This window comes from Branchiostoma lanceolatum, chromosome 4 (genome assembly GCF_035083965.1).
Source record: "Branchiostoma lanceolatum isolate klBraLanc5 chromosome 4, klBraLanc5.hap2, whole genome shotgun sequence".
In the NCBI taxonomy this organism is placed as follows: Eukaryota; Metazoa; Chordata; class Leptocardii; order Amphioxiformes; family Branchiostomatidae; genus Branchiostoma; species Branchiostoma lanceolatum.
Genome location: NC_089725.1, coordinates 13972674 through 13986523, shown reverse-complemented (window position 1 = coordinate 13986523; position 13850 = coordinate 13972674). Strand labels below are relative to the sequence as shown.

Below are 13850 nucleotides of genomic sequence, written 5' to 3'. Positions count from 1 at the left end.
AACAACTTAATCAAAGGGAGAAGTACTCCCGTTATGCAGTCAAAAGATAGGAGATCATAGGAGGAAAGTCAGTTCGCCAATCGCTTTGGCAGGAAATGAGGGAACCATCGAGTTTCAATTAATCAGCAATATGGGCTGCATCTAAAGTAAAGTGAAATCATGTTATAGAGGCAAATTTAAAGAGTTCCTCATTTAAAGATCATGTCTCATCGATATTTTTCAATGACCAAAACGGCCCGCCAGATACCCCTTACTTAGACTGTTGAGAAAACAATCGAGTGACACACTTCTGCAAAATGGAAGTTAAGGTGTATTTTAATGCTACTCTTTGCTAAAACGTACGTTTTGATGGGGTGATTCTCGAAAAAGGTTTATGATAGCAAAATGATACAGTGAACAAGCTTGCGAAGGGAAATCTTAATCATAATGATGGAAATACTGTGACGACCACGCGAAAAAGTGATTATTGTAATGATATATTGTAAGATACTAGGATTCCAACCCTGATACTAGTAAATTGTGCTTGAAACTCTGCTTGAATATACCTGAACGCGTACACGTCCCCTGTCCCAATAGAGAAAAACATCGCACATACAGACATACGTATCGACAAGGACATTGTCCTTGGTATCGACAAAAACATTTGAAGTAGAGAGTAATTAGGGCGGAACAAGGGGAAGTAAAAGGGGAACAGGAATAATACGGGATAATGCATAATGGGAAATGCTGATGATACAATAAGTGGTAAATGATAGGCATTTTATATTTGCAGTATATGTCACAGGTTAAGGCTGATATATTCATACATAAGTTATGCAAGTTAAGGCATACTTACACAGTTAATAAAACAGTAATCGGCCAAGGTTATGGTGAGCTGGTGGAACGCTGAGTTTATATTTCTTCAGGATAGGCGCTAGGCATAAAAGGTGTGGCAGCAGTGATGTTTGAAGTTTGAGTAGCATGAACAGATAGGCATTTGGTTTGGGTAGGGACTACATTTAGATTGCCAACAACGGGTGCCCTAAGACCCTAATGTATTTCAACCCGTTCTTCGATTTTTCTTTACAGGTTTCTGACGGAGACATATCAACACAGTAACGACGTATCCAGAAAGAAGGATTAAGGAAAGCTTTGTCAGCAGGCTGTGGGTTAAGACAACCGACGAGTCATGAGGGCAGCCGCGGTGATGTTGGTGTTGGTACTGTGTTCAGCTTCTACAGTAGGACAGAAATGGTGTTCTTACAAAAATTGGGTCTTCTCTTGTGACAAAAACAACCTCAGACAAGTTCCTTTGTTAGTTCCCGGTGACACAAGAGAACTGGATCTTTCTTTTAACCGCATACCAGCATTATACAATGACTCGTTTACTGGTATGACTAAACTCCAAGTCATTGATGTATCAAAGAATCGTATAACTGGCATTGAAGAAGCAACTTTCCGGAACATGAAAAATCTAACACTGTTGAACCTAAGCGGGAATAGGCTTAAAGCATTGGCACCTAACGTGTTTGAGAATCTGTCCTCTCTGCAAAGGTTAAGAATAGATCGAAATAGGTTCCAAAGTACAGCAGCAATAAGTTCAGCCTTACTGCCACTGGTCTCTTTACAGATCTTGAATATGAATTTAAACAAAGTAACAAACATTCACCTCCAACCAGAGTTTGCCAGATTGGAACAGCTACGTACGCTGGATCTTGCCGGAAACCCAATTTCATCTCTGCAGGCAGAGTCTTTCCAGGTGATGAAGGATCATTCCCTAACTCATCTTAGCTTGGCTAGTAACAATCTCAGCGATATACCAAAACAGGCCTTGATGCCATTTGCAAGTGTAAAAGAAATAACTTTTTCTAACCATGAACTAACAGCAAAAGACCTGTTTTCGATCTTTAGTAACACTAGAGGGTTAGGAATTACAAATTGGACTTTATCTAATAACAACATAACTGAACTGACAAATGTCACATTTTCTCCACTCATTGATGAAGAGGTCATCTACATAAGTCTAAACAGCAACAACATATCTCAACTTACAGACTACCTCTTTGCTTCCTTGTCTCGTTTGAGGGTTCTTTCTTTAGGACACAACCCAATTCAAAAGCTCTCAGTGCGAGCATTTGCTGGCTGTGATAATCTGCAAGAGCTAGGGTTAGACAAATGGGGTTTAGGTCAAATTCCATCATCAAACTTCGAACCATTGGCAAATTTGACCAGACTAAACTTGGCTTCAAATCTAATACGTGACGTCCAAGACAGAGCGTTCATGTCGCTACCAAAGTTGAGGATCTTGCAGATGCATGCAAACAGGATAGAAACAGTAGCAAAAGATGCCTTCTATGGTCTACACTATCTTGAAGACTTGAACTTGGGTGCAAACAATATAAGGTACATTCCTTCCGAAGCATTTCGTATACTTAGCCCATCATTAAAAAAACTGGACCTTTCTGCAAACCGTCACTTGAAAACGATTTCACCAAACTTGTTTCACAGACTCCACCAACTTACTGATCTCAAACTTAACAGTTGCTACCTGCAAACTTTAAGAAATAGTGACTTTGCGGGCCTTTATAACTTGCAACGACTCGATCTGTCATATAACTTGATTAACGTAATAGACCCAGATGCCTTTCACGATTTGTGGTCTATCAAAGTACTAAACTTAGACAACAACATTCTGGGAACTCGTGAGAGTGCACGACTGTCTCCATTTCGGAACCTGACCACACTTACCGAACTGCATTATGATTATCAAAGGTACACATCGGGAATATTTTCTGATGGGTACATCGAAGGTCTAACGTCTCTTCGGTTGCTCTCACTGACGTCACTGAAATTGGTATCACTGGAAAGCAAGACCAACAAAACTTCCATTTTCAAACATATGACAAACCTTAGATACTTGCAGCTCACCCAGAATAATATTGGCAATCTCACAAGAGATACCTTTGCAGGGCTGACCAATCTCAAGTACCTGTTTCTATTTTCTAATTTCATCAGAGCTCTTCCGGAAGGTGTATTTAGAGACCAAGGCGGGCTGCAATATCTAGATCTCAGGAACAATGGCATTGTTACTCTGAGTAAGACGGTCTTCAATCCACTGAAGTCGCTAGTTGTACTTAACGTTTACAGCAACAGCTTTGCCTGTACCTGTGATATAGAATGGTTCCGCGACTGGACAGCTTCAAGCATGAATGTTACTTCAGGTGTACAAGGCGTCTACTTCGAAGCCTACACAAACTACACCTGTGCATCACCCAAAAGTTTAAGAAACAAACCTCTGATTGACATCAACTTTGACAAACTTGGCTGTAAATCCAAACTCGAAGTCTACGTAGCAATAGGACTGAGTGTCACGTTTTTCATCTTGATAGTCAGCGTCATACTGATGTACCGATATCATTGGTACGGACGATACGCCATGTTCCTACTCCGGGCCAAGTTCAACAAGTATGAACTCATCAGAGAAGAGGAGGAGAACCCCAAGACGTACGATGCCTTTGTGGCACACAACAGCCACGACAGCGCCTGGGTCATCCGTCAGCTCCTTCCCCAGTTAGAACGGGGAGATCCGCCGGAGTTTCGTCTCTGTCTGGGCGATCGTGACTTTCAACCAGGGGCTCCCATCGTGGACAACATCGCCGAGTCGATCTACGAAAGCCGCAAAACCATCTGTGTCATCACACGGAACTTTCTGGAGAGTGACTGGTGCAGGTTTGAGATGCAGATGGCGACGTATCGTCTGTTTGAGGAGCACGTGGACTGTCTGATTGTGGTTTTCTTGGAACAGATTCCGGCACAACGACTGGCCAAGTACCACTCCCTGAGGCGCGTGATGTGTAGGAACACCTACCTGGAGTGGCCCGAGGATCCGGAGGCCAGGGATCTGTTCTGGGAACGACTTCGTGTGGCACTGCGAACACACAGGCCTCTTAATCATGATTTCAATTAATAAACATAAAAAAGCATATTGTTACGAGCAATATAAAGGGATATAATACAAGTATGCCACCCCTTTTCTCCAAGACGTTAATGATATGTTTATTGCAAGTACATGCCTGAAGGCTAATTGCAAGTACATAATGTATGGACATCGTGGCAACTTTATTAGTATCTCAATGATTCATGAAGATTCGTTCAGGAAAGGATGGTGATGGAAAAATGTTTAGTTAATGTAAATTGTATCTTTTGTGTCTGTTAGTAGAATCATTATTACTTTATGTATACTAAATCATCAGTACCTTTGGCATATTAATGCCATAAGGCGGAGAATATGTCAAAAATTAGAGTGACTTTAGACATGTAACATGACTAGAGGCACAAAACTGATTTCTTATGGCTTGTACATATCGACTTTGTAGATTTTGTTATTCTGTTACATTTTTTGCTTATACAGTGTTTTCCACTAGTTTTGGCGAAGGTAAACTTTGTTGATTAAATGACAGACAGTTTGAAATAAAACTAGAGTTCTACGAACACATTATCTTCGCCAAGTAATCAAGGCTTATTATGGAGAGTGATTGATATTTACGTGCTTATCACCCCCTGCAAATTTGATCATGCACCATACCATTTGAAAGTTATGATGGGGCGAATGAGTCCAGTCTAGATGGGGTTAAAAATCATTTGGTGGTACAGGTATGGTGATATTATATGGGCCACAAAGGTTCGATATTGTAGTGTTGTAAGTTGAAAGTGAGGATGAAATGGTATATGAATAGAATAAATCTTTATTCCATATCATACACATTTTGAAAGACATAGTACATGTACATGTGACTTTTCCGCACCGCAGTGGTGCAGTTTTGGTACAATGATATTCATGAAATTCATAAATATCATAATATCATAATATCATAATATCATAATATCATAAAATCGTAATATCGTAATATCGTAATATCGTAATATCATAATATCATAATAACATAATATCATAATAACATATGATAATATCATAATATTATGGGCCACAAACTGCATAATATCATAATATCATAATATCATAATATCATAATATCATAATATCATAATATCATAATATCATAATATCATAATATCATAATATCATAATATCATAATATCATAATATCATAATATCATAATATCATAATATCATAATATCATAATATCATAATATCATAATATCATAATATCATAATATCATAATATCATAATATCATAGTAGTAGGTATTGACAGCACATGCCATAATATCATAATATCATAATATCATAATATCATAATATCATAATATCATAATATCATAATATCATAATATCATAATATCGTAATATCGTAATATCGTAATATCGTAATATCGTAATATCGTAATATCGTAATATCATAATATCATAATATCATAATATCATAATATCATAATATCATAATATCATAATATCATAATATCATAATATCATAATATCATAATATCATAATATCATAATGAGGATACTGTTCTCGTCGTGCTTGGATCGTCCGCTTGCCGTAACATCTATTGAACATTGTCATTTGGGTATTCTTGTATTTGCTTTCACTGTCGAATTCCTCCAGTTTCACTTTTTTTTTGGAGGGTGTCAGATTTGTGAGACCTGTTACTGTTTTTTCGTGTCTCTGTCTTAAATGTGAAACACCCTGGAGGGGAGTTCAGTCAGGTCCTGATGGGTAGCATGGGTCTGTTTTAAAGATTATCCTGATTTTGAGGATGTTTATGTCACTATCTGCGCAAGAACCTTTTCTTACTCTCACCTGTGGTCCACATCCAGTGTGGTATATACAACTGCATTTTACAAACCACATAAAGCTTAGTATAATACCTTCTGTAGTGCCTGCTACTTGCACATTTCCTTATTATGTTTAGCCATAAGTATGGCTAAACATATTGTTTTCTCTCATGTTTCTTCTTCTTCTTCTTCTTCTTCTTCTTCTTCTCCTGTCAAATCTTCAAATCGATTCATCTCTGTCATTTTTTGACCAAATGACCTGAAATTTGGTACAGAGGTAATGTAGGCAAAAACCAATGTGCGTTCTTTTCCTTGTTTTGATATTGACCTTGAAAGTGATTTTATTGAGGTTTTTAGGCTATTTTTAGCATATCTTGGCCTCCTGCGCCCTGGTATTTCAACCGAATGACCTGAAAAATGTGGCTTGAACAAATATCTAAAGGACTACATTCCCATTTTTGGCATACATATATTCAAAACGATTTATTTTGGGCTTTCTTGACAATATTTGCCACTTCTGTCACTTTCGATACTACATATGACCTACAGGTCATTGACCCCGAGTGCCTTGCACCTGGCCAAGCTCGAAGTTTGCTTACGAGGAGGAAAGACCGGACATAAACATTTAACGTGATTATCGGGAAAACACCATGTTCCCTTAAACTCAGTGGTTGAATTGCAGTTTAGGAAATTTTATAACAGAAAACAAGTTAAATCAATGATTTTGTGAATGTTTATTCTAGCATTAGTTATTCCAGATATTTTCAAACTCCAAATTCTTCAACACAACACGGGAGATCGTTTCTCCTCAGACTGGCGCGACGTAGCGTCCACCACCAGGCCTTCCTACATGTCCTACGTACGGGCGTATGGATCGTAGAATTCGGCAAAAAAGGAATGATTAGGCCAGTAGAGTCAGTCCCCGGTAAGGTCAATGATTCGCCCCTTTGCGCTAGCTTGTAACGTTAAATGAATGTACCCTCTGGTGGCCAAACTTCACTGACAAACTTTCTCCCTATTATCATCATGAGCTTGCGTTAGTCTGGTACTAGTGACTACTATGTGCCGGGAATGTTTATCTATCGCACGCCTTGGAAGGAAGTTCAACCATGATAAATGGTCGGCCGTTGCGAAAATTTGGAATCCCATGCTGTTGATTTTCGTGATTGAATCTGTAAGAAAATATATTTTCATGTCGTTCATGTTTTTGGGACGGACGCCGGGACGGGGTGAATTTTTTCTATCATTTTCGTCCCGTTAGTAATGCAAATCGAATCGTGTTGCACAAGAGGCAAAACACTAAAAACGTGGGTCTTGTGGAGTGTTTTGGAGCGGGAAAATGCCGGATATTAGCGGTGCCGAACAGTGTACATCGTCGCGCGCGGGTGACGCTCCGTCAAAACAAATCCGCTGGTGGTCTAGCGCGGCCACCGAAAATAGGCAGAAACACACAGGAGGACTTAGCACCTTCGTTTATGAGGGCAATTGTGAAAATCTTTTGTTACAAATTGTTCGAACATTGAAACATTTGGATAGATGGGTTGAAACTGTTCTAAATAAAGAGATTTTTGTGTAGTTAAGTTCGAAATGTTTCCAACGTATGTGAAATAAGTTGAAACATGTTATAAGTTTCAATTCTAATTGTTTGAACACTTTAGAACTATTGTGACTTAGACATTCTTTTAATCAAAATAGTTCAAACATATTACAAATATTATATTAAAACCCTCTCGGTGACTTTGAATTGACTCAAATATGTTGTTTTTGGTCATTTCCTTCGTCTGCTGTCAAATCTTCATATGTATACTATGGAAAACTTCATTCTTCTCTGGGGTTGATCTTTTTTAATTCAATTTTGAACTGGGTTGATTATGCGCAAGAGTGTAATTTTCAGCGGATATTTTTCGACTGGTTTACATGGAAATGGCACGGAATATCCCATTCTTGCAAGGGGAGGATTATTTAATTATTTCTTTCAATTTTGAGCTGGAATGATTATGAAAAAGTCCATTTTTTAGCAGAAGTGTATTTGTTAATCAATTAGTGGATATGGTTGTGGACTGGTCCATATTGTGTTGAGGTGCTACTGGAAGACTCAATTTTGGACTGGGGTGATTCATTTTTTTAGTGCAAGTATTTTAGAATGGTCCATTGTTATTTTGGGAGAGTCCATTTTTTGCATGGCGAGGAGTATGGCTAAACATGCTGTATTTGCTCGCAAATGTTGCCTTTCTAGTATTCATCGTTTTGACTTGTCCCGCACCGGGCCAGACCTTTCCTGTGTTTGTTGATATAAGCTCCGTCCCAGCGGGAGTGTAGTTTGGCCGGTGGTTTTTGAGGTCACCAGAGAGCATCAGTCTAATTTGCACAGGCCTGCTGACAAGCAGGTGTTGTCCTTAGATATAGGTCGACAAAAGGTACTTAAAAATGTAATTATAAACAAGCCTATTTCACCACTTAATTAGACCCTGATTACAATTTCATACGTCTTTATTTGTTAATCATTACCTCAATAACCTACCTGTCCAAAACAATGCAAATTCATCAAACCCTACCCGAGTTATTCGCCTCCAACGGTAACATGAAAAAATCCCACTGCAGTTCTAAGCAAGCCACTAGGGGGTCTAAACTTACATCACTTACTCCCTGCCCCAAGAGCTGTACACCACTTAAAAATCGTTACCATAGCACTTGTATGAAATTTGACTACAAGCTTTAGGCGAATTTATAAACTTTCCTCATTTATTATGCAAATTATCGTCTTATTTGCATGACAAGTATTCAGTTATGTAAAGCATCACCGAAACTATCCACATGCCATAAATTATGATAATCCGTCAATCCCTGCTGGAGTTATTCGTCTCCAAATGTATTAACAAAAACGCCAACTGCAGATCCAAACGAGCAGCTAGGGGGCCTTAATTCCCATCACTCACTTGCCGTCCCAGAAGCTATATACTACCAAAAAATCATGAACCTGACGCCTCCAGAAAATTTGGCCTCAAACGTTGAAGCTCCGCTGCAGTACCTCAAATACCCGCTAGGAGGCCCATTATCGAACTTGACGTTCCTCTTTGACATCACTACCTATCCACGAAATATCATGCACAACCGCCAATAGCTCCTCGAGTTATGCTGGCGACATACAAACTCTCACACACGCAAAGCCTGCTGCAGCTCTGTAGGAAAGCGCCAAATAAATCATTTTTAAACTTGACCTCCGTTCCCACAATCTCTTCCAAACTACCAAAAATCATTGAGATCCATCAACGTTTCCGTAACTTTTTTTGCCTACATACAAACACAGAAAAATTAAAAGTCCGCTGCAGTATTGTTGGAAAACGCCAGGTAAACGATTTTTGAACTTGACCTTCCTTTGCACAACCACTACACACCTACCAAATATCATGAAGATCCATCAAAGGTTTCCCGAGTTATGCTCTTGACATACATACAGACCCACACAACAGCCGGCTCAACCGAAAACATAATCTACTCCGAGTTCCTCGGCGAAGATAACAACGTGAAAGGACTGCTGTTATTTTCTTATGTTGAGCCCAACATACTGTTGGCCGCAACATATTGTTATCTTCGCCGAGTACAATAGTACTCGGGGTAGATTATGTTTTTGGTTGAGCCAGCTGTTTGGTGGGTCTGTATGTATGTCAAGAGCATAACTCAAGAAACCTTTGATGAATCTTTATGATTTTTGGTAGGTGTGTAGTGGTTGTGCAAAGGAAGGTCAAGTTCAAAGATGGTTCACCATGCGTTTTTCAACAGTACTGCAGCGGACTTTTAATTTTTGTGCGTTTGTATGTAGGCGAAAAAAGTGACGGAAACGTTGATGGATCTTCATGATTTTTTGCAGGTGTGTAGATGTTGTGGAAACAGAGATCAAGTTCAAAAATGGTTTTCTTGGCATTTTCCGTCGGTACTGCAGCGGGCTTTGTATGGATGTGTATTTTCTTGTGGACAACATAACTCAAGAAGCTGTTGATGGATCTGTATGATATTTAGTGGATGGGTAGGGTTTACGGAAAGGAAGGTCAACTTCGATAATCGGCCTTCTAGCAAGTACCTAAGGTACTGCAGCGGAGCTTCAAAATTTACTGGCATATTTTCTGAAAGTGCTATGGTCATGATATTTGCGCGGTAGATAGTTCATGCCACAAGAAGTAAGTTCTGTAAGTTTGGGCCCCCTAGCGGCTTGTTCAGAACTGCAGTGGGTGTTTTTGTTTTGACATTCGGACACGTATTATTTTCTTATGGTTTCTTTCTCCTGTCAAATCTTGTAATCGACTCAGCTCGGTCGTCCCTGCACCAACTGAGCTGAAATTTGGTATACAGGTAGAGTGGGTAAATACCCTGGGAGAAATTTTAAATTTTTTCGATATTGACCTTGAAAGTGATTTTATTGAGGTTTTTCTGACCAAAAACGTACATTTTGGCCTCCTGTGCTCTGGAAATACATCCAAATGACCTGAAATTTGTTATGGTGGTACATTGAACAAATATTTAAAGAATCCCATTCGCACTTTCGGCATACAACACTTCGAAATACGATTTTAGAGGGTGTTTTTGGGAAGAAGATCGGCTATTTTCCTCATATGGGGTCACTGACCTATAGGTCGCATCTTTATTCATCTGGCCGGGTGGACTAATTCGGTCAGCCAATGAGAGAGCGCGGATTTAGCAACCTCAAGCTGATTGGTTGAAATAGTCAATTTAATTAGGGGCACTACGCTCCCATCCTTGTGTTGTTATTGTTGTGTCCTACTGAAGTTAAGTGCAATTGAGAAGGCTCAAAACTTTCCTGGTGGTATTTTTCGACACACGGTGTTTTTCTTATTTTAACACTGCATGGAAACAAAGATTTCCACAAGTTTGCAAGCTTGGACACTATGGTGAAACCTGAAATTTCCACGCTAGGTACACGAATTTTCTACCCCTGTGTCACCAAGATTGGACACCAGTGCGCACAATAGTGCACACAAAGTGTCCAAAGTTTCCCACCTTAGGAAACATCCCGTGTCGGGACGTTAACAATAACATTAACAATAACAATAGAGAGTTGTGAAGTGCGTGAAAATTTACCTTGAGCAAGGAAGTCCTTGCTTTGAGTATTTGTTTAAAGTTTTTGGCTAAGAATGACGTTAACCTAAGAATTTTCAACCTTCTTGCTTAATTAAACCCCTGTTAACGTTACATGTCTACACTATCGGGCCGCGGGGAAGTCTTGAATATCGGCGCTGATCGATAGCGCATTAAACAATATGTGTGTCGTAGTGTTGTACTAGAAATATAGTATTTTCATTGCAACCACTGGCACTTGTTTAAAAAAGCCGAAGATTTCTCCACACACAATCGTCTGCAACTTGTTATCTCCATGAAAAATGGAGATATTGTTTTGGGCGTGTTTGTGTGTGTGTGTGTTTGTGTTTCCGGACTATTGTAGGCAGCATAACTCAAGAACCTCTGGATGGATTACGATGATATTTGGTATGTGGGTGGGTGTTGTGAAGCCGAAATTCAAGGTTGATTTTGGGCCCCCTGGTATGTGACCTTGGTACTGCAGCAGAACTTCCGTTTTTGTATCTTTTGACCTGGACATGCTGTGGTCTTGATTTTTGGGTGGCAGATAGCTTGTGAAGTAATAAAGAAGTGGTGTAGGTTTGGGCCCCCCTAGCAGCTTGCTCTGGAACTGCAGTGGCGTTGTTGTGAAAATCTTCTAAGGAGAATAACTGAACAAAAGGACGACGGGTTTCCATGATATTTAGTATGCAGGTAGCTTATACAGAGATGTACACAGTTATGTGCAAATTATGCTAATCGACACTTAATTTGCATAACTAATGAGAAAAATCTATATATGCAGTGTTTTCCATTATAAGACTCAAATACATGTAACATATGTAGTTTATGGGAAGTCGAGCATCAGCAGATACCAATTATGCAAGTAAATTCCTAATTTGCATAATTAATGCAAAAGTGCCAGAATTCAACCTAGTGGAAAATGATAGGACTGACAATATTGCATTATGTCTAAGTTAGATGAAGGTGTTTATGACCAAGCATATATTATGTTAATGTGTAAGTCATTTGCATAAACAGAATAGTTCATGGAGATATGAGGTCGTGGAACTCTTGTTTTGTTTGTGGTACCAGATATTCGGCTTGATGGCGAAGTTTTGTTGGTCGCCTTTTTGCATATATTAACAGTGTCATGCCAGCGCCATAAATGCATTATATTATCGGTCCTACATTTACTTGAATGCATATGGTTTCAAATTGGGAGCGATCCATTTCTGACTGGTCTTCAACTCAACCATTCATTCAAATACCAACATTGCAGACATACAACAAACGTTAGCCTCTATGCCACAGTCACTTTTTGCGTGGGGAGGGAAATGGGCGAAACATGTTGCATTTGCTCCCGAAATGTTGCCTTTCTAGTTCTCTTTGTATTTATATCTAACGTTGAAACTCCTGGAAGTTGTCCTGGCCCCCTGATCATCTCCGTGTCAGAAAGGTCAATGTGCTGTGTATCCTGTTGCAAGTTTATCGATGTTTGTATACATGATGTCTATCAAATTGCATTCCGAATGGATGAATAATCGTACGTGCGAATGAAATCTGCAGTTTGGGGAAATTCTATTCCTATATAGAAACACGCACAGAATCAAATGATCTGTTGTGTAGTGGTTAACCGATAATTCAAATCTCGAAAATCACAAGAATCCTCAAAGCCGATCAGTTGTTACTAACATGAAGGCAGTAGTCGTAAAGCACTGAATGTTCATTCCCTACTTATATACATGGTACCGGCCTACTTGAAGAACATACCCGCAATCACAATTCCGTTGGAATGGTGACAACTCTTGAATGTAATGGGACATGCCGGCGACTTGGAAATTGTCCAGGTTCTTGCAACAAACAGGCGAAAAGAGGAACTAGTACTGATTTTCTCACGAAACCTTTATTTTATTTTATTTTTTTGTTCTGCTTGTAGTAATCAATCAATCAATCAATAGTAATCAATCAATCAATCAATCAATCACATTATCTTTGTGTAATTCCCTTCATTTGTTTTTGCTTACTATTCAGTTATCCACGGCCTGGCCTGATGCTAGACCCCCGATCTTTATATGCATATCTCAGGGTCTAACTCGGTGTTTTAAAATTTCCTTAGGGGCATATAGGCCCTGCAGCCGAGGAGCTGGCCTCTGTAGGCCCTGAAAACGGTTTGGCTAAATTCAAGCCTGCGTCATCACTTCCTGACTTCTCCATAAGTACAGTGTACGTGACTTCTCCCATTGGTTCTTACAGAGGACCTATGACCTTGGGCGGCATCACGCCCTGTTGCATATGTTGATCTGCATTCAACTTTCGCTGATTCACTTCCAGCTTTCACTTTCAACTGTGTCAGATATGACACATGTGCAGGAAAAGCTGTCGATGTTTCTGACTGCAGATGAAGATACTGCACTCTCAGTGGCACACTAGACGTTCCGCAAGTAAGTGTCAACCCTTTCTGACAGTAATTTCAGAATTGCAGGTCATGTAATAATCGGTTTGATAATGATAAATCATGAAAGCTGTCCCGTCAAATCAAGAAATTGCACTATGCTTAACTCCCACCCTCTCCAACGTGTATACGAAATCTGATTTGTAATCACTAAATCTGATGTAGAAAGTTTCTTTTTATTCCAATTTTGATAATATATCTATAACGGAATGGTTCTGGTTCTTCAGTCTGAAAGAGCGAATAGGAGAAGACATGTTAATGTACTTAATTAATAGCAATGGAGGTTTCTAGAGTTGTTGGGAGGCAATATATAGTCCTGACAGTTGTGGGCATCTGCATATAGTTACAAATATTGAACTACTTCCAATTACTTTACGCGGAGGTCGCTAAGGCCCTGATTCTCCCTGAATGTCGTCTTCGTATTGAAATATGCCTAAACATACACTTGCTGGAATGGTGACAACTTTCGCATGTAGCATACCTAGGTGAAAATGCCCAACAACTGCCAATATATATATATATATTATAAGTACTGCAAATTCCAAGGGAGATCAGTAATGAGTACCAATATCCTGTTTCTGATCTGTATTTACACGATTCCTTTCCTTC

The 13850-nt window shown here is 39.3% G+C and overlaps 1 protein-coding gene across 1 annotated transcript; it reads left to right on the top strand.

The window, feature by feature from the left end:
• The first annotated feature begins 896 nt into the window (after positions 1 to 896).
• On the top strand, positions 897 to 4477 carry LOC136432746 (toll-like receptor 13). Its single transcript, XM_066424218.1, has one exon. The coding sequence runs from the start codon at positions 1169 to 1171 to the stop codon at positions 3944 to 3946; it is 2778 nt and encodes a 925-aa protein (XP_066280315.1). The 5' UTR covers positions 897 to 1168; the 3' UTR covers positions 3947 to 4477.
• Positions 4478 to 13850: the final 9373 nt, after the last annotated feature.